This window comes from Carica papaya, chromosome 2 (genome assembly GCF_054855325.1).
Source record: "Carica papaya isolate Zhongbai chromosome 2, ASM5485532v1, whole genome shotgun sequence".
Classification (NCBI taxonomy): Eukaryota; Viridiplantae; Streptophyta; class Magnoliopsida; order Brassicales; family Caricaceae; genus Carica; species Carica papaya.
The window spans coordinates 31,698,045-31,720,344 of NC_142310.1; the positions used below are offsets into that span (position 1 = coordinate 31,698,045).

At 32.4% G+C, this 22,300-nt stretch overlaps 2 protein-coding genes and 1 long non-coding RNA gene across 3 annotated transcripts; 2 read left to right on the top strand and 1 right to left on the bottom strand.

The window, feature by feature from the left end:
• Positions 1 to 386: 386 nt before the first annotated feature.
• LOC148268964 (uncharacterized) lies at positions 387 to 6,225 on the bottom strand. The gene is made up of 2 exons (XR_015817244.1): positions 2,232 to 6,225; positions 387 to 2,107 (listed from the first exon to the last, which is right to left on the bottom strand). It is a non-coding gene; the product is annotated as an uncharacterized LOC148268964 (long non-coding RNA).
• Positions 6,226 to 9,503: 3,278 nt separating this feature from the next.
• Positions 9,504 to 13,648, top strand: LOC110823835 (zinc finger CCCH domain protein). Its single transcript, XM_022054323.2, has 6 exons — positions 9,504 to 10,038; positions 10,152 to 10,334; positions 10,450 to 10,575; positions 10,867 to 11,049; positions 11,960 to 12,124; positions 12,879 to 13,648. Exons 1-6 carry the CDS (start codon positions 9,796 to 9,798, stop codon positions 13,290 to 13,292), a joined length of 1,314 nt encoding a protein of 437 aa, XP_021910015.2. The 5' UTR covers positions 9,504 to 9,795; the 3' UTR covers positions 13,293 to 13,648.
• Positions 13,649 to 18,162: 4,514 nt separating this feature from the next.
• LOC110823861 (KH domain-containing protein At3g08620-like) lies at positions 18,163 to 21,715 on the top strand. Its single transcript, XM_022054354.2, has 7 exons — positions 18,163 to 18,381; positions 18,490 to 18,581; positions 19,165 to 19,319; positions 20,428 to 20,544; positions 20,705 to 20,821; positions 21,052 to 21,195; positions 21,348 to 21,715. Exons 1-7 carry the CDS (start codon positions 18,302 to 18,304, stop codon positions 21,492 to 21,494), a joined length of 852 nt encoding a protein of 283 aa, XP_021910046.2. The 5' UTR covers positions 18,163 to 18,301; the 3' UTR covers positions 21,495 to 21,715.
• Positions 21,716 to 22,300: the final 585 nt, after the last annotated feature.

Genomic DNA, 22,300 nt, shown 5'->3' on the forward strand with positions numbered 1-22,300 from the left:
TTAGCTGATTATTACTTTCATCAATCTATCTTACTGTGAAAAATACAAAAAAACAAATGTAACAACGTATAGATTATGAAAGAACACTTGACAGTCTTTCTTCTCTTATATAGAGAAGAAATGCACGATCATGATGCTCATGTTCAAAGATGAATATAATTAATGACAAGAAAGAAGACTGAAGATTCTTATGACAACACTTACACATCAAATCTAACAAATATAGTCATGAAAACCTAAATATCGATTACCCAAACAGTAGCTTTGAGTGGCATATATATATATATATATATATAGAGAGAGAGAGAGAGAGAGAGAGAGACTAAAGACATATTTGGATGCTGTACGTCAGATGATCTTAAACAATAATGAAAAGGGGAAAAAAAAAAAAAACCATTTCTTAATTCTTGTTCTTTTTACCTTCAAAATGGAAACTCGCTCAGGACAATCTTAATATCACAACCTTAATTTAGAAAAATCTTCAAGTAAAAGGGTATTTAAAATCTTACCATCACAACCTTTATACACATTCAATCAGTGCCACTACTCCTGAATCAAATCCTTCCATGCGTTTAATAATTTGAAACTACTTCAGCATACGAAGAAAGAAGAAATTAGATTCATAAAACACATGCACCCATGATAAATTTATTCTACAGCCAACTTCTTCACATTTCCTTTCAAGAAACAGAATAAGAAACCAGCTTTTTACAGAAATGCCTTCCAGGGATGATATATACACACACACACACACACAGGCAAGGGGTTTCTTTTAGGGAAAGGACTAAGAAAAGAAAAAAGAACGGACGTGTGTTAGCAAAGCTGAAGATGTGTGTGTGTATATATATATATATATATATAATGTAATATGCTAGCTGGTTTGACATTGGAAAAGATGTTAAAGCAACGCAACATTAATACAATACAAGCAACCCTCATATATTATATTGTTTGTGTGCGTACATATATATGCAACGATTAATATAAATAAACACATTAAAAGCAAGACTTTTGAAAGCAGCAGCTCAAACCCTCTTCCCTTCTCTACGGAAAAAGGGAAAAAAAAAAAAAAAGATAAGCAAAAACACATGTGGTGGTGTGCTTAGAATAATGAGAAGTAATTAAAAATGGAGTTCGATTGTACTTGCATCCTTGAACCTTTCAAGGAACTCCATTCTTTAATCACTTCATCAAATCTCTTCTTTATGCACACTCTAACATGCATTTTTAATTACTTAAATAATTATTCAACAAAAACAAGTAGTACATCATGGCATATTCAAAGTGGCAGCCATTACCGTACACATATACACACAATTTTTTTTATATACATTGACGTGTACCTGTCTTAACCTAAATCCCTAGCTATTATTATTATTATTATTATTATTATTATTGTGTATATATATATATACATGGTTGATTATATTTATACATCACCTCATAGTCTGCAAACCCACCACTACATAATCTATTTTACCCAATGTTATTTTTTTATCTGGATCTTTTTAACATGATCTATATATATATTACTGCTATGTTAATATATAATATTTTATAAAATAAAAACGAACGTCGTGCTTTTCGAGAAGTGCTCATATATATATATATATATATACACATACACCACTGATTGTTTTTTATTATTATAATTTATACACCAGATGTTTATTAGAAGGAAATAAAAATAAAAACTGATGAGAAAAATGGGCTAAATTAAGTATATACAAAAGAGACAATAGGGTTCACGTAGGCCAAGAAACTAAAAGGTTAAAGGAGTAGCTTCAAGTTCCAAGCAAAGCAACAAGCATAAATAGTAGACTAGACAATACACAACAATACAGACATATAGGATGATAGATAGAGAGATATATACACATATATATATATAATTTATTATATAATTTATGTTGTGAAACTAGACTTCTGCAATATATTTAAATGCATGTGATACCTGAACAAACGAATAAAGACAATCAACTTACTTATCATGTGCCCAGTTACCACCTTTTTTCCTTTTTCTTCTTCTTCTTCTTCTTTTCCCCTACCTTCCTCCTCTCCTCCGCCCGCTCTTGACCTGAACCAGATTTCCATGGCAGCTTCTGATCTGCATTTGAAGGATTTAGTTTTAGTGTGAACCTCTTCTTTTTCTCTTTTTCATTTTTTTTGGTTTTCCTTCCAAATAAAAAACAAAGAGAAAATAAATTATGAAAATTTATTTAAGATGTCACCTTTTGGTACAGCTACAGCCGGTTTGCAGTACTCCTTTCAGGATTTCTCAGCTACAGAAGACCCAGCCCAGACCCATTAATGAATGAAGGAGAAAGCTTCTTCTTCCTAATTTCCACTGTGGTCTTCTATACTCGTAGGCATACATGGGGTTTACTACCTACCTCTATATCTGGTACTACTATACATATGATTATTATTATTGGAATGGAATATATGAATATTATTGGGATAGAATAAAGCCATTGCGGTCCCCTCTATATAATTTACATTCACATCATCAATTATTACATTTGGACAACCCTCTCCCCATACATTCTATGTGCTACATAATGTGTATTTCTGTGTTATAATTACAGAATATATTTCATTTAACTAGCAAAATATATAAATTTTCTTTAGAAGAAAATTATACAAGGAAACTATTTTTAAGTCTCAAATTAATCTAAATTAACTATTTTATGTTTTGGGCTACTACTTGAAACAACCACAAGAAATTTGGTATTCACAATACATAATTTCCATAGATATTAACAATACATAATTGATGAAAGAATGGTTCGTGAAAGAAAACATATACTTTCAGCTCATCTAACAAACACCCATTACATGGATCAAACTACAGTAACCTATTTAATTAATTATAACCAAATTGTATTTAAAATTTGTAGCTAGGTTAATCTTGACATAATTAATAAATAGTCAACCCTAATGTGTTTGGATTTATACAAATTAATCATGATTGCATATACACGATTACCTCCATATATAAGATCATGCACTAGAATTTTACACCCTCTGTCTGATCCCAACCAAAACCCAGCTAGCTAGTAGAGTATTGCTGAGAAAGTAAAGATAAAACTATTGCTAACTAATGTTCAATGAAGTGTAGATAGTTACACATTAATTTGCAAAAAGTACCCTCAAATTACATAAATAAAAAATACGTGATATGTATTAGAGAGAAGTTTTATATGCGTGTACAGATACATATGTATATTCCAGAGAGGTACCATAATCACTTCCTGGTAAAGGTGCAGAGAAAGGACAGGGAAGATGTGAGAGGACAAAAGATAATCATGGAAAATTGTTGGTTGGAAAAGTTGAGCTAAAATCTAAGAGCTTCATTCACAAACACAACACATGATTTTATTACCCAATTTATGCATATTATGGAACCTGCACTTGACTCATGAGTAGTCGTGAGCACAGAACATACCACCACATATCCTTTCTTTCCTTTTTCCTTTAATTATAATCTGTCCTACCTAACGCCACACATGTATGTCACATGCATTCTTATATATACATATACATATACATATCTATACCCTCTTCCTCTCCAACTCATACACATTTACTCACATGTATACATCTCTTGTACTAAGGCGCTTAAAAAGGTCAAAGCTATGTGAACCCATATCTCTATTTGTAATTGAATTTCCAACCACTGTAGCGGTAAATCAACAAGGAACTTATATATACATATACTGTAAATGAAGGGAGATAGAAGGGGATCATCAGATACTAGCTATGTGACATAGACAAAAGCATTAATTAAACTTTGATGCCAAGAAAAAAAGGAATCCAAGATCTAATTAATACTACCTGTAATTATATAACCAGTAACTTGAACAGTCTATATAATTCTTTGGCAAACAACCACATATGTACATATATGTATATACGCAACACATGATATCCCATGAATTGAAATTAAGAGGATGACAACTCAAACTCCACAATCAAATCTGGGTGTGTATGGGTGTGTATGTGTCTGTGAGTCCGTGTATATATTTAGGACCAGCCAGCTCATTATAGTAAATAATTCCAAATTACTACGTGCACCTGTTGATAATTAACTTTCTAGTTTTCACGCTGAAAAGGGTATGTTTGAATCACTCTGACTTCTCTAAGGGAACGAGAAAAAGGTTATCACAAGAACAGACAGGATTTTGATAATGAGCAATTATAGAATGATAATATCTAAGAAATGTTTGCTTGCATGAGCAGAAAAATTAAATTAACTGGTATTGACATCAAAAAGAATGTGAATCGAAATTAATTTGATGCAGGATGTTAAACGGATGGAAATTGATGAACTAGAATTTGTAAAACGAGGAAATTAAAACAGTAAAAGGGAGCTCCCTTCAGTCCAAGCACAGACAAGAAGAAGATGAAATTATCTCCCGCATCATTCACACATTCACAGCAGTAAAAGATCCGGTCCCTTAATTTCTACTGTGTCTGAATGAATGAGTCGGCAGCTAATCCAAACCCTTAACTCATCCATGAGTGGACTGGAGGAAGCTCACTTATGCTGTTATTGAACATACACCTGGTATATATACACATTAAACATTATATATTGTCGACGAAAAATGGTATATAAATAATATAAGAAATTTACAATAAAAGACTTGTTTTACATAATTTGCATCTAAAGAAAAATGTATTCTATACAACGATCCGGAAATAATTCAACAGATGATTCTTTACTGCTGAAGTCAAGCATATTTCAAGCAAAGATTAAAAAAAGAAAAAGAAACAAAATAGATATGAAACTTCAATATCTTTACGCTTGATCCATGAACCCTAACCCTAAGTTCAAAACCTTTTTACTCATCTCAAAACATGAAATCGGTGAAAAAATTAATTAGACTTCTCAATTCCTAAAATAGAAGACAACCCACTTTAGAAAAGAATTTAGATAACCCAGAGAAACAACCTACAAATAGACATTCATTAAATCCAAAAATTATATTACCAATTTAGCAGAAATGAAATCTAAGATCATGCATCAACATCACTCATTTCCTTTAAACCGTACGCTCTCACTAAAGATTAAACGCTACTGTTTGTTAGAAATCTGACACAGAGATGGGGTGGGAAACCTCAAACAAGGCAAATAGAGTAAACATCATCCAAACGTGGAAACAACTTTAGCATTTTGAAATCTTCAAAAACCTTTAAAAAATATTACGATAGCCGGAGTACTAAACCAGAACTGAAAGCTTTACTTACGGGGTTTATCCAAGGGATTAGTCTCCATCCGATGATAAAGCTCCAAAAATCGGCAAACCCAAAACATCGCTTTGAAAAACCGATCAGACGTTGCACTAGTCTCATATACACACACAAGCAGATATATACATGTATGTATATATATGTATACGAAAAGGATTAAAAAGCAAGAAAATAAGGGGGAATACTAAAAAAGCAGCGGAATAAGAGTAAGGTAATTAATAAAGAGAAAAGGAAATATTGAAGAAAAATAAAAATGAAAAGTGGAAAGGGGATGTGCACAAATCACGGAAGAGAAAGAGTAATAAAGTAGGGAGAGAGGAGGTTGTCGCTGTCTTTTGTGAGAGTCAGAGAAGGGAAAGCGATTGAATATTTCTCTACGATCAATCTGGTAAAGCTTAAGAGGCATATATAAAGAGAAAGACAAGTAAAAGCGGGATTTTCTTTTTCTTTTTACGGGAGAGACGCTGCAATCCAGTAACCAGGGAACGTTTATTTCTTTGGGTAACAAACTGCTCTCTCTCTCTCTCTCTCTCTCTCTCTCCTCACTCTTTCAATGAATGAAGTAATTGAGTAGTAGTGAAGACGTCTGCTACTGTAAATCATATACATACACATGTATGTATGTATATGTGTATGTAGAAATGTACAGTAGAGTGAAAAGAAAGAAAGGATTAGAGGGGTTGGAAGCAAGTGGGTATCGTTTGACCATTCACCATTAGGTTCCAGTGGCAGTCTTCTGTAGTCGTCCCTACCACTGCGGCCTGCGTTTCTTTCTTGAACCTATTTATACACAGGGTTTGAGGCTACTGACTGACACTACTGTTGGAGATATTCTGGATGGAGCTTGTGACGCCATTGTCTAATTAAATCCCATTAATACCCTCTCTTTTTGGTGTACTCACATTTTTATTTCTCTACTTTCTAAACACGTAATTAAAGTAGTTAATTAATCGGTTCAGCTACTTATATTATTCTGTGAGTTCCAAAAAGAGTTTCGGAATTAATGGGTACTAATAAAGTAATTTTAAGACAAAAACAGTATGGGATTTGTAATATTTATTACTAAAAAAATGTTTTTAATATTATATTTAATTTCAATATGATTTATAAAATTAAAAGTAAATATTAAAATAATAAATTATTAATTATTTAAATTATTTTTATAGTACTAATTCCTTTAAAAAAAAAAAAACTAATTTTATTAATTTAAAAATAAGATTAATAGTACTTATAAAAAGAAGATGTTTCTTAATTATAATCTGTAATATATTTACTGTCAATTTTATATTTATTGATTTATAAGTTGAAAGTAAAATAGAAAAATTAAGTAATAGTTACATATAATAAAATATATAAAATTAGAAGATAAATGAACACTAATATTTTAAATTATTGGAAATATTATAAAATTTTTAAGGGGTTCACTAATAATTGAGAATAGCTTGAAACAGTAACTGTTAAGTATAAGTGACAAATACATAACCAAAGTAGCCGTAGAATTGGTCTGATCATGAGTTTAGGAGGATGAGATTGAGAAAATTTATTAACACACAAAGAATTATATTGGTTTGATGTGAGAAACATTATAGGGTTGGTTTTTATAAAATAAAGTAGCATCGTAAGGGCTGTTAATTATTATTGAGTGGATATTGGGGGAGCAAGGGCTGTGTATCCTAAAACATCAAAGCCTTAAGACAAGGAGAAAAGGTTAAATTTGTTTGCTATTTGCTAGAAATGAGTGTTGGTGTTCCTGCAAACTAAGACCTACCTTTATACATGTGGATTATTTCATACATCATCACATTAAAAAGAAAGACAAGGTTTTAAACATCAAGTATATAGAATAGATATAGAGAAATGAGTGTGTGTGTGTGTGTGTGTGTGTTTGTATATGTACATACACACATCAAAATAATAGAGTTTGAGCCTGTTGATAGAGCTGCCCCATGTTTGTTTGTCTGAGAAAGAGGCGGGATAGCCCCCCACCCACCGCTCCCATTCCAAATCAAAAATCTTATAAACTTAAGACATTTAGATGATATAATAATTCTTCAAAACATATTTTATATGAAAAATAACTTCAAATCTTCTAATCCTCCAACTTATATCTCATACACGTCCATTTACGTTCTTCCTTTTTCCTTTTAAGAGTTAATTATGAACTTTAAGCTTATATTTTTACTGTTTATATTTTTAGCTATTATTGCCCTTCAATTGAAAAGTTTTTACTAGGATTATAACTTAAAACTCTATTTTAATAAATTATCTCTCGTAATTTTTTTTAAAAAAAATTAGTTTAAATTTTTGACGGTTTGAGATTTTGTATTTTTTTAAATAATTTATTATCTCGTAATTCAAAACATTAGTTAAAACTTATTATTTCATTATCATAGAAAAGCAAAGAGAATAAAAAGAAGCATTCTTTGAAGAGGTTAGTTAGCTAATTTCAATGACATCTAAACTATGAATTAATGAAGAAAAAAACTATAGTGTGTTAAATTAAAATTTTTCAAATTACAAAAAGTCAAGCTTAAATTTATTATGATTTTTTTAAATAATAAAATATTGTATGAGTCAATATTTATGTAGTTTTTCTACTGTGAAATGTAAATATTATTATAAGACTTATCATATTCTAACAAATTGTCATACCTACCTGCTAAAGGAGAATTTTCTAAACTCCTAAGTATATTTTTCTAAATTTTATTATATCTACTATTTTAAAAGGATTACCATAGTTGAACCCATTACCATATGGTGTGGTCAAATATGATATATATACTAGATAATTTGTATTCAGTAATAATAATTACGTTAATTTATTAGAAAAACTGTAAATTAGCTTAATATCACATAAAGTTAAATACTTGATTGGATATTGTATAATATATTTTTTGATTAAGGTTTTACTTACTGTATAAGATATTATTTTTATTAGATTTGATATCTTTTTTATTCGAATATCATCTATTTTAACGTTATTTTTATCATGACTATTTTTTGTATTTCAATTCTCTTATACTAAGAAGATCTACTTTACAAAATTTAATGAATGATTATTTTTTATCTAAATCATGCAACACAAAAATTCAAAAAAAAAAATTTATAATGATTTTTCAAAAAATATAGTCTATAAAATATAATTGTGTCACTTAATTAGACAAATTGAGTCTCGTGTTACGTTAGTTTATATTCAACGAAAATTAGGTGAGTTAACTAACCTTATTAAATTGCAAGTTGACTTCAAAGTTAAGTATTATTGCTTGATTCCTTAATTCAAATTGCACTAATTTACGTATTTATTGTCATAATGATTTTTACATGTGCAATAAAAGTTTAAAAATTGTGCTGTGATAAAGGTATTAAAAATTACGGACTTTGATTTATGGTTTGAAGATAGTTACCCCGATTGCCATGTTGAAAATGATGCACAAATAGTGTTTAAGTTTGTTTTGTTTTGTTTTTTTTTTTTCAAATTTTTTATATTTTAAGTTGTGATATGCGGATGTTATTAATTTAAATAAAATTTTTTTAACAATATTTTTAATTATATTTTTATGTAATTATATCTTTTATATCTTAATAAGAAAATTTATAAGTTATTTATGTCTTTATTTGTTAGAATAAATCTCTTTTTCTTAGACCCCTTTCTTTAGTAAGATGATTATCCTCCTATTTGTTTTATAATATTGTATTTCATATCTAGAAGAAGGTAATTAAAATATTATAAGTACTTTCTATAAAAAAAATAACACATGATAATTATAACGTGGTATTGATAGTTGTAATAGTGACGCCAATAATAAAAATAATAATTATGTTGATTAAAATAATAAGATTAATAATTAATAAAAAAATAATAACAATGATAATAGAAATAGATTAAGAATTATAATATTTTTTTTTTTTTATAAAATAGAAGTACAATATATAATATATGTAGATATAAAAGATTTTTTAATATGTTTTAAAGCATTAGTAAAGTTAATAAACTTTATTCAACTTTCATGTGGTAATGGTAAAAACTAATTTTTAAAATATTAAGTAGGATAAGATAAAAATTAACATGAAATTCACTTAAAATTGAATGAAGTCCATCTTTATGTTTTATTGTTATTATTATCATTATTTTGGGATGGCATCAATTTTTTATTTCAGACATGGGCTTAAGAACAAGTCCATGAAGGTTGAAACCCATTTTCTCCTAGCCCCAAATGTCCTACTGTTCTACTTCTGTCTGTCCGTGTAAACCATAGTTCAATGATTTTCACGTAGCAGCGTTGACCACCCTTTTGGAGACACAGATCAGGAGATCGAGAGGAAGGAACCAGTGCTCTAGCAGCAAGAACCAGGATGAAGAAATTAATGGGAATCAACTCCAAGTTGTACCCTTAAACCCCTTGTTACCCCACCCCAGCATCAGTCCCTGTCGACTGATTCAATAGAGAAACCAACGAGAGGGGAGAAACAGGGAAATTCATTACAAAAAAAAAAAAAAGGAGTTATTTTGGGCTTCGACGTGAATTGGTGGTGGGAAAGATGGCGTATAGGAGGAGGCAGCAAGGGTTAACATCCAGATTCGAGGAGCAATCAGCTGCAGATTTCGAGGGTGACGTTTTTATCGATGAAGATGGGCGTTCTTCTTCTTCTTCCTCATCTTCTTCGCCTTCGCTGGCGGCTAAAGCTATAAGAGCATCGTCCGCTTACAGAGACTCCTCTTTCTCCTCCGCGTACTCCTCATCTCGTCCTCCCACCTTCCCTTCTCCCTCTACTACCCTCAAGGTCCATTCTAGCTCAATTTCTTTATAAATTTTCTACTAATTTGTTGTGTTCCCTTTGTATATACATCTGGTTTCTTGGGTTGTTTTGCTCTAAGGTTGTGCTTGCGAATGTAGGATTCGAAGCCGCACGAGTATACCTCCATGAAAAATTTGAATGAACCCAAACAAGGATTTTGGGGTGTGCTGGCTAGAAAAGCTAAAGCTATTTTGGACGATGATAACCCTAACCAACAATCTGAATCACCTGTAATATCAAATTCAAATAAACCCATGCCATCCACAACAGCAGGGGCGGAGGTGGGAATTGAATTTTGCTTTTCAAAAGAAGGAGACTCGTTGCTTTGTTTCATTATCAGATAGTTGTATACCTTTAAGAGGCAATCCTATATATTATTTTGTTTCCTATTTGCAGTTCCAGAATGCATACAAAAACAAAGATAGTCACCGCAGGGCAGATAATCCTACATTGCAGAAGGGCCTAGAGGCAATCACATCGTCTATAAATTATATAGGTGGCACTATTGGTACTGCTGTTGAGGTAAAATAACAAGAGTTTTCCTTTTTTTCTGGTTTCCTCGGCAGTATAAGTGTTAAATTTTGTTTTCCCTCCAATATTTGGCAAGAGAACTGGGGGCTTTTAGTAGGGATTGAAATGATTTATTATTTTCATAATCACCATGATGATATTGATTTCTCTTCATGCAATTCTTCATGATCATTCTGTTCTTCATATGTGCAAACTCTTAGTTTCTGATTTTATTCATCTTTGTCTCATGCCTTCATTCAGGTCAGTAACCTGTCAGTACACTCCTTTGCTTAACTTTTTCAGGAGGGTCTCACAATTGTGGAAAACAGGACTGCGGGCATTATTGAAGGGACCCGTAAGCATATTAGGAAAAAATCTAGCAACTCTCGGGCGCAGAATCAGGAAGGAAAACAATCCCAAATGCAGAATCAAGGCCAAACTCAGATGCAAACTGATTTGGAAATCCAATTGAAGGCATCACGCGACGTAAGGTGGCAACTTTATTTCGTTGGTTCTTATGGGGGAGGCATGTTTGCCTTTGCTTGTGTGGGCTTTCTTTACTCCTGCAACCTCCCCCTTTTAAAAGCTTACTAGCCTTTCTACTAGATGGCTTCTTGTTGAATACACAGACAACAATGGTTCCCGAAGACAACTGTGACTGTCTTTGTCGTAGGCTTATCATGTTTGGTATTATATTCTGTTTTGAAGTTTTCAGCACCTAAAGATTGACTAGAAATTCCTGACTGACCTAAAACCAAGCTTCTTAGTTTCTTGAACTGGACTTTGGATGAATTCTTTGTCAGGCTCCAAGTTTATGGGTGTTAAGACATATAATTCTTTAATGCAAAGATACTCATAAGTTTAGTATGCATTATTATCATTTGTCTTATTTCAAGGATATATTGCATTAAATTTTATCACTTGTGGTTTAAATTGTTGCATATCTTTACCTTTCTCTATTTTATTTTTAAATACATTTGGCAGTTTCTCCTAAAAGCTGTTCTTTCTCAGTTGTTATCTTTTTTCATTTTCACAATACTTATATTTCCATGGAAGTATGAATAATTGTATCTTCCTGCTCATAGTTTTCTTATTATTACTGCTCTTAGTAAAATTTTTGACACAGAGAGGGATATTGCACATTTGGTCTTCTATTCTTATCATATCATCTGGGAAAGTCTGATTCCAGTATGTACATTTATGCTTTCCATTAGTTGAAGTGCCAAGACAAACATGTGTACAAGGATCTAAGGAACAAGATTTAAGGTTATTTTTTATCCCAGTAAGATAGTTTTGGATGGAGAAGGAAGTCATTGTCTCTTATAAGGATCCTTTGAAATGATAAATTCATCCTTTAAGATTAGACGTATGATCTGTGTCATTTATTGTGCAACAGGTTGCAATGGCTATGGCTGCCAAAGCAAAGCTCCTTCTGAGAGAGTTAAAGACTGTGAAAGCTGATCTAGCTTTTTCGAAGCAGCGATGTGCTCAGCTGGAGGAAGAAAATAAAATCCTCAGAGAGAGTCGTGATAGGGGAGACCACCAAGAAGATGATGATCTTGTATGCATTTCTTTCCTTTCTTACCTTCTCCCAAGTACCCGTTTTTTACTGTGTCCCTTTACTAATGTTCTGGAGAAAATCTGGGAATGAAAAATGTCTAGTTCTTTTTCACATTGTTTTTCTCTTTTCAAGGATTAGGCATTAGCTATGGTAATAAACTAAGTGAGTTCAGGATAGATGTTTGGTTTTTCCATCTCTGCCTCCGTGCTATGAATTAGTATTCACTGGTCATTGATCTCTCCCTAGTTCAGGATGGAAATTTTTTTGCTCCACATTGTTCTGAAACTCACTTCTCTGTCCCTTGTCATTTTCCCTAGTTGTCTCTATGAAAAAATAAGTATATAAAAATAAATATGAAAACGTAACAGAAAATATATATACATGTTTAATATTTGAAATTTTCTAGATATCATCGTTAAGTGTATATATATGTGGGGCAGGTCAGCAGCTTAAGATATCCAAAACCCAAAATCTATTTTATTCAATCCCCAGTCCAAGCCCCACCGTAGTGGGGTGGCTTGGAATGTGCAAATTCTCATTCCAATCAGGATTCTTTTTTGATCCCCTATTAAAAGGATCTTTAGACTGAGATTTACAATCTAAAAGACATCCTGTTGGATAGTCTGCAATCTTCTATGTAATTATCACTGCATTGACCAAGTTTTACGTGTCTTTTTGGAAAGACGAATGAAGCACCTTGAAACTTACCCCCTTCCACCAATTATATATTCTGATTCCCTAGTTTCTATTTCAGATACGGCTTCAACTGGAAACACTCTTAGCAGAGAAGGCCCGATTGGCACATGAGAATTCAATCTATGCACGTGAGAATCGCTTCCTAAGAGAGGTTGTTGAATTCCACCAGCTCACGATGCAGGATGTTGTATACTTGGATGAGGGCACTGAAGAAGTCACTGAAGTTTACCCTATTAAGGTATCCACGGTTTCTAATCCACACTTAATTCCAACTACATCTCTATCCCTGTCCTCTTCACTACCTCCTGAAGTGTCAAACGACAGAGGTTTTCTAGCAACCCCAGAGGCCTCTCCTCATCCCTTGGTTTTTCCCGAACCTGCTGAAGTTTCTCAAAATTCTGCTAAACCAAGTTTGTATCTTCCAGGAATGAGTGCACAGGATGCAAAAAAACATCCGGATCCTTCTGTTTGAGTGGCATTATACCATATCATGCCTTACCACCACCAAATGTTTGTTGCAATATACGGTATTGTCCTTTATTTTTTGGGGTATTGTTTTTTGGGCAAAGGTCTCCTTGGCTGATATGGCACTACTTGTATCTTCCATTGTGTATTTGAAGCCCTTGGGTTCGTCATTTAGACATATAATATTATACCTGATTAAGTAGACATATAATATTACACCTGATTAGGTTTACTTTTTTCTTATTATGTATGTCAATATGATAGCCATAGAGACGAAAGTTCATTTATTTATTTGTTTCACTGTCCCGATAGAATATGATGTTTGAAACTGTAATTTATCTGGCCGATTCTTGTTGCTCTTTACTCTCTTCTATAGTTTGTGAAGCAGTGTTGATGATCAGGATAAAAATACTTGCTCAGTTTGTTATTTGGGATTTTCAATATGATCTTAGCTAATAGAACAATAATTTTATTGCATTATTTATTCATTTTATTAGAGGATATGAACATATGTAAAAGGATTGGAATATGAAATGCCTTATAGTTTCAACCTGGAAGATCTTTGTCATAACTCACGAGAAAAACTGAGTAGATGATATCGGGAGCAAGGGATCCAAGCCTCTTTTGGTCTATGAGCGCCAAGCAAAGGGAATATGATGTGGCTGGTTGTCCAGGTTTGACAGAGAACGTATGAAAATAAATGGTTACCATACTGCAATTTAGTTAGTCCATTTCCATTCTGCTATAGCTGTTTTGATAAGATTTCATTATATATATATATATATATTTTTTTCAAAAATTTCACGTGGAAGGATATGTGGGAGTTGTAGCGTGGTCCTCATGCATATGAAGTCTACTAAATTCGAATCTATCAAAATTCAACGGTTCTTAGTGAATTTGCAGAATTTTCTCCGTATCTTCTTTCTTAATTCTCTTTTGTATCTCTCTATTCTTTCACTCTGGGTTATCTTCTGTAAACCTTCTGGATTTTCTTACCTAATCCTCACTGGAGTACATGTCAAAGGCTCCTGATAATCTTGTATGTTGGGGAAGTAGAATGTCTTTCAAAATAACTGGAAAAACAAGCTAATGGAACATTACTGTATGACTTTTTTTTTTTTTTTTTATTTGGGAAAGCCTCACAGTACAAGTTGATGCCTATTAATTTGACCAAAGCCCTGCATAATGGACATGTTCTCACCCAAACCTAAAACCATACTGTTAACATTTCAAGCATATGACCATGGAAATTCAAATTAAACCTTACATGAATGAAACAGAATTTGAGAATGCATGTGTAATAAAATCATGATAACCCCTACAGAAGATACACGGTTCTTGACAAAAATATACATTCATAGCATGTGAATTTGCAGGGATTGATTTTTTTTAAGAAAATGTTTTTCTATTCCATAATCAAGAATCTATAAATATTCAGTTAGAAGATCCTCTGTCTTAACTTGGTTTTTCTAGTTTCGATCTTTTACTTTACTGGATGGTAATGATTTCTTTAATTGTGATCCCTTTGAGGAGGTTTACATGAATTTACCACTCAGCTACTGAAGGAAAGAGGAAGGTTTCTTGTAATATAAAGCTGATTTGTAAGTTACGTAAATTCATATATAGGTTAAAACAGGCTTCAAGACACTGGAAGTATAAACTGCCGTGCAAGTTTATGGAGGAGGAGAATGAAAGAGAGCCGTGAGTCCACTGGGGAAACAGAGTGATTATAACAAAGCTTTATCCCACTAGTTATTATTATTATTATTTTTTCCTCCACGTGAATCTCAATTACTTTATTTTATTAGGATCAACCCGTTGTTGCAGAAATTATAAAATTATTCAAAAATAGATTTTGATCATTGATGTGATTTCAAAGCAGCAACATCATATGGGACCAGAACTGTGATCAGCATTATATGGTTGGCAATAATGAATTGACGATCATTCTTCGGGTGACAATTCATTGAAACCAACCAACCACGTTTCACCCTCACCTCAATTATTATCATCAATTTCTTTCCCATCAAACTCCCTGCATTTTTTCAAACCTTTTTAACAAACGATATATATCTATATACATCGACGTCCAAATTCTGACTCAACGTCCGTAACTGTTATTTAAGGTTTACCTACTCACCTGCTAGATATTTCTTCCGACCGTCAGCTCTACACACCACAAGTTAAACCCTTAACTGGAACTTCCCATCAGGTAGCTTTTGATGATCTGGGTTTGGATCCAGTACTCGAAAGTCTTTTCAACTGTTAGGATCGTGTATGGATTTTTTTAATCCAAATTATGGGTTAATTAAAATGACCTTTCCGGGTATATAATACATTTTTATAATATTATTAATGTGTATTATCACTTAATTAATAAAATTTTTAAAATTATTAACTTACATATGGTAATATGTATATGTCATTTTGAACAAGAAGGAAGTCAGTCAATCATGTAATAATTTTTCTCCGGAAAGGTTGTAGCAAGCATAGTGTCGGTATGTCTTTGAATTTGCTAATCATAAAATGGGGTCCACTATACTTGGACTCATTATATATATATATATATATTAATTATTTTATTTTAGCAGTAAAATTATTGTCACGCGAATTATCAAAGTGAAAATTATTTTTTAAACCACTTAATTAACGTTATCGAGTGTTTTAATTATTGGTTCATCTTAAATTGTCGTTGGGAAATTTTAGAACACAAAGTTTATTTCTATTAATTATAATGGAATTTTTTTTACTTATTTATGCTCCTGATAATTTTTTCGAAAATCAAGTATTAATTCTCTAATTATACCATTAATCAGAAGGTAAGCATATATATATATATATATGTGTGTGTGTGTAATTGTAATAAAACATTACAGAGCTTTGCAAAGAAATCATTACTATGTTAAGATCATAGCTAGGCAAAGTGTCGTTTTCAATGGTCAAGGTCAACATTCAAGCGTTCTTTAAAAAAAGTCAACAATGATTATGACGCTGAGCATAGATATAAGAAGGCAGAGGCCAAAACCGTGATGGAATTGTGTTTTTCTTAAGTAATACAGAAAATTATACTTAAATGCATACATATTATATATGTATTTAATTTCAATAAACTTTATTTTATGATAATCAATAGAAAAATTGTTTAATTTTAGGTAACTTTTGAATATGTTTTAAGATTAAAAAAGCAAATGTGTTATGAACAAATTATTTAGTATCTCAAAAAAATGCATATATTTTCTCCAATCTTAATTATTTGTGTTCGTGTTCTGAACATAATTTATTAATGTTTATCAGTTTACTACACTTATAGTATAATTATATTACAAGAATTCATAAATTCCAAAAGAAGATAATTAAGAGAGGTTTCTAAAATTCTATTGTTAAGAAAGACTATTCAAATATACTTGCTAAAAATTCTTTAAAAGAAAATTAACTTATAGATTCTTTATAATCAGAATATGTGTTATATATATATATATTTGAACCACATCTAAATACTCATGTTCATGTTAGCAAGAACTATACAAATGTGGGAGAACTATACATACACTCATTGTCATGTCCCGAGAACTATATATGCAATGCTCCCACATTGTATAAATGTTGTAGGGTAGTGTCCAAAATTCTTTATCCTTTATTATTATTATTTTTTTTTCATCTATTGCATGTGTGTATATAATATATATGGAATATAATGAAAAAAAAAAATAGAAAAATTGGCATAGGATTCCCACGAAATGTACAGAGCAGTGCACATTAGATCGGAGACAGCAATGTGTGGATCACAACGTCGCTCCCAATTATTATAATCACGCCACACACCTTCTCTCCCTAAACCCATTTAATCTCACTACTCTCTTTCAGTGTATGTATATATATACAAAATTATATCTACCTATACCTACAATATAATGTATATAAATACTACGCATAATATATTGTATATATATATATTAATTTCATGTGACAACAAAAATTAAATCATGTCAAATATTGTGGTAGGGAAAGGAGGAGTTAGAAGCGGCGATCAATGAGGTCCAACTGGAAAGCCGCCAGCTTTCCCCAGCAGCTAACTCGAACCTTTTCATTTTGGTAGGTGTTAAATAAATAAATAAATAATTAATTAATAATAAATATAAACTAATATGGTGATTATTATGGAATTATTATAAATACATACTTGTTTTTTCTTAAGATTTTATTAATGACTAATTAATATAGGTGGTTTATATAAAATGTTCAAATCAATTGTTTCAATGTATTACCTTTTACAAAATATTAAGTAATTTCATTCTATGAATTTAAGTTATATAAACATTTAATTAATTTCAGTGAAATGCTGCAGTACATTGAATTCTGATGTTTGGAGAGATTAGATCCTCTGCTGCGGTCTTACCGTAACGGATGCGAATATTCAAAAAAATCGATACTCACCCATGGAGAGGAGCGTGGGGGAATATCTCTCCAAAATATAACGGCGGAATAACGCACGCGTTGATTTGCGAGTGGTGGATGGTTAGCGCAAAAATGGCATTGTTTCTGCTAGAATCAGGGTGTCAATCTAAAAATCTTTACACCATATAAAATTATAATAATTATGCATATAATTGAAAAGTATAGTAAATTAATAAATAAATATTAATAAAAGAAAAAGGGGAGTATCTGTTTTTGTTTTTGGCTGGTCGTCTTTCAGGTTTTCTAACTTCTCTTTCTTCTCCTACCAACATCACATAAAAGTATAGACGGCAGGTTTGAGTAAGGCACCATTTAAGCCTTTTGCTCATTCACCCCTACCATTTATTACTTTCATCTCTACAAATTATATATATTTTTAATTTATTTAAGAAATAAAACGAAAAGCCAATCACTCTCCATTTCTTCTTCTTCTTCTTCTTCTTCTTTGGAAGCGATCAGTTTTTCCTTTGCTTCTTTCGAGGCAGTTGGTTTGATTTGATTCCCTTGAGAAAACTTTTCTTTTTATTTTTCTGGGTTCTTCTTGTTGTGTTAATATAACTCATGTCTGGTTTGTATACACATAATTTCTCCCCTTCGAGAGCTCTATCCCCACAAATAAGAACCACCCCTGATGCTGAGAGGTATGCCTTATATAACTTTCAAACAAATTTTACTTCTGATGATTCTTTTCTTTTGTCTGATTTTGTTGCTGGGTTTTTGTTTTGTTTCCTTTTTTTGGTTATCTGTAGTGGGCAGTATTTGTCAGAGCTATTAGCAGAGTATCAAAAGCTCGGGCCTTTTGTACAAGTCCTCCCCATATGCAGCCGGCTCCTCAATCAAGGTTATATCTTTTGCCTTCTTCATTTTTTTGTTAAAAAAAAAAAAATCGAATTCCCCATTGGCTTGGTAGTTGTTTGTATTAATTTTTCTATATTGCCGTCTTCAAGTCTTAGAGAGGGCACTTTGAATTGCGTTTTAGTGAATTCTGGATTTAAATAAGCTCATCTTGCTGCCTTTTGAATTATTCAATGAAAACTATAAATGGTTTCTATTAATGAATTTTGGGAAATGAATTGAAGAAAAAGAGAAAAACATCAAACAATATTAGGATATGGCAAGTTGGCAACTAGAGGTCATGTTTCATTCGTCTGAAACAGATATTAAGCCTGACAATGGCAGTTGATATCAATTCGCATATGTCTTGCCAATTTTCAACCCAAAAGACTTTGGTTGGATGTCTTTGACGCCCACTAAAGAGTAGGTATAAGATATAAATGCAACCTCATTGAACACATGGTACAAGTTGATTTCTTCAAGTTGTATCCTTCTATTACGTCACTAGTAATTTTACAACTTCATGTATGCCCTGTGTAGTGTATGCACCAATTTTATGTGACAGTACTGATGGAGAAATTTTTGTTCAGAAATCCTCCGGGTATCTGCAATGAGTCCTCAAGGGTTTTGTGATTTAGACCGATTGCAGCGTGGAAGTCCTACTCCTGGCCCGATGATCTCCTCAGAAATGATGTCAATTAATCGAGGACTGAGCTTCAATGGCTGGAATGGCCTGCTACGTGAGGTAATTATGTCTATGCACATTCCATATCTGAATTTCACTTTTGTATGTATCTTAATCTGCATGCCATTCTTGTTTTGACAATGCTTTCCCTGGAAGATTTATGCTTACAAGTGCGGATGAACTATTCCTGCGCACTGCGTAGAGATGCCTGTCAGAAGAGGGGTTGACACTATAATCTGTATTCAATGCCATCTACAGCCATTGACAAAGGCTAAAAGCTTGGCCATTGAATGGGGTTCAAGAAGCAGCTCAAATATTGAATAGGCTTACACTTGATTTTATTGAAATTTTGTGCTCCAGGTTGCGTTCATAGATCAGAGTATACCTGCTAATAGACTCCATAAATGTCCTCAGGTGCCATGACTTTGAACCAAGTTATGGCACAAAGCTCCATCTTAACCACCAAATGTTAAAGTGAGGTAGCCAAAGTTCAAAGAACTGATAGATGTACTGGAGAATGGTTCTTCAAATGTAATATCTGAAACTAAATGTAGCATTCTACTGATCTTGAAAATTGGAATCTTGATTGTAACTGGAAATAAATATATTTTGCCATTATAGAGTTCACAATTTTGGCTGAGACTGATGGGTGATTTTTTTTTTTTCCTCATAAGGAGTTGGGTTGCCTGGGTGGTATGGAGAGGCTACTTACCCATTTATATTTAGTCTTTAATCTGGATCTTTCCATGTTAATATAAAGTTCACTGCAGGTTATTTGGCCTGTCATTGAGATTGATCAAAATAGATCCAGACGTGAAGATGGAAAAAGTTTAGTTAATTTTCCTAGGAAACCTAACAATGTATTTTCCATTATATTATAAATTGTGCCCTCAAGAAATTTGGATCTATTGCAGCTTTATGAGGACAATCATGTTTTTGTCCCCATTCATGTGTTCTACTTCCCCTTTGTTTTAACTTGCTTTGTATTTCGCACATTGAGACACTTAACATAGATATGTTTAGGTTCAAAAGAGGTTTGCATTATCTCCTTTACTCATTTTACTCTGTTGAATATGTGTTTCATTTCCCTTCTCTTTTATTGGTGTTCTTCTGTAAAGATGCTCTCTGGTGCTCATGCTAGTAAGACCATAAATTCATTGTGTAACAGAGAGTAGGAGGACAACAGGGCTTGACCATGGATTGGCAAGCAGCAACGCTGAGTCCAAGTTCACATGTCATGAAGAAAATACTGCGGCTTGAGATTCCTGTGGATACTTTCCCAAATGTGAGCTTTATGTGTAACTTTAGGTTGATTTGCTTAGTTTGAATTGAGTTTCTAGTTTCTCTATAATTTTATCTTTAGCAAAAAAATGCTATTTCAAGTTTTGTTATTCGTGTAGAACTTAGAAGAACTAAATTTTCATGTTTTGCTCTGGAACTTTTAGTTCAATTTTGTTGGTCGGCTCCTAGGACCCAGAGGCAACTCACTGAAGAGGGTGGAAGCTACTACAGGGTGTCGTATCTACATTAGAGGAAAAGGTTCAATAAAAGACTCGGAAAAGGTAAGAAGTTTTGAGTTATTGTCCCATATGTTGACTGAATATGCTCAATCCAAGAACATGTTGAATTAACTATTAACATGGAAGTGATTGGGGATTTCAATTGCAAAACATGCTTTTCTCATTCAAATTTTGCAGTATGTTTGAGTATCAAATCTTTGTTCCATATTGCTGTAATATGTTATTGCCTCCCTGACAATTTTGGTTGCGTTCACCCTTATTTGTTTCTCAAGGAGGAATCTTTGATGGGACGCCCAGGCTATGAGCATCTGAGTGAACCGCTCCACATCTTAATTGAGGCTGAATTCCCAGTCGATATCGTTGATATTCGATTGCGACAAGCTCAGGAAATCATCGGAGAATTGCTCAAGCCTGTGGTATTGATTCTACCATATTGATTTTTCCTCATTATCATTCATGATTCTAAGCTTTCAGAGGATATTTGTTTCAATTACATGCTCAATCTATCAATATTTTCCCATACCTGATGGCCACTGGTACTCATGATTTTCCATCTTTCGAATTGCAGGATGAATCACAGGACATATACAAGAGGCAGCAGTTGAGAGAACTAGCTATGCTCAACTCCAATATAAGAGAGGAGAGCCCGGGACCAAGTGGGAGCATATCTCCTTTTAATTCCATCGGGATGAAGCGTGCCAAAACAGGTCAATAATGATATGCATTTCCAGATGACTATTAGCTATTTATCAGCTCTTTGTAATCTGTACAGCTATAAAGAGAGGCCAGGTAGGTAACATGGCACGATGAGCTTCGATTGAGTTGCATGAGTGTTAACACGAGACTAAAGATAAATTCATTTATTACAAGCTTTTGTGAATGTAGTTGGTTGCAGTAGTAAAAGTAGGGGTTATTCTAAATTTGTTCTGTAATCAACCTTTGATCTTTTCTTTGTGGGAACATAAAAACTCTTTGTTGGTAGTGAAATGAAATATATGTCAATTGGAGGGGTTTGAATGACTAATTCCAAGTCGGCATCTTGTGTTCGTTCCCAGCGGGAATCTGCTGGATGAAAGGGCTGATCTTTGTCTTTCTGCCAGACATATTTTGAGTTGATTGTGTTCGTCACAATGCTTATTGTGTCTGTGCATTATGTATGTGATATTTTCATTATCTGATACTTGATGTTAACGATTAATAATTTGTATTATTGGTTTTTATTTACTGTGCTATAAGTTGTTATTTATTTACGAAATAATTTATTAGAACAATCAAGAATTATATAATAATATTAAGTCTCATTTAAATTTTAATTTTATAAAATAAGAATAAAAACACAATTGAAATGTCATTTAATTCGAACGAATGTAACAATTAATTTCAAAATCTCATATCCAATTCAAAATTAACTGTTTATGTGATTTGTTCATTGGCATGTGACAATGCAAAATCAATGCTTATAAAAATGAAGATAAAAAAGAAATTAATTTATTTATGCATTAGATGTACAAATTATAATTA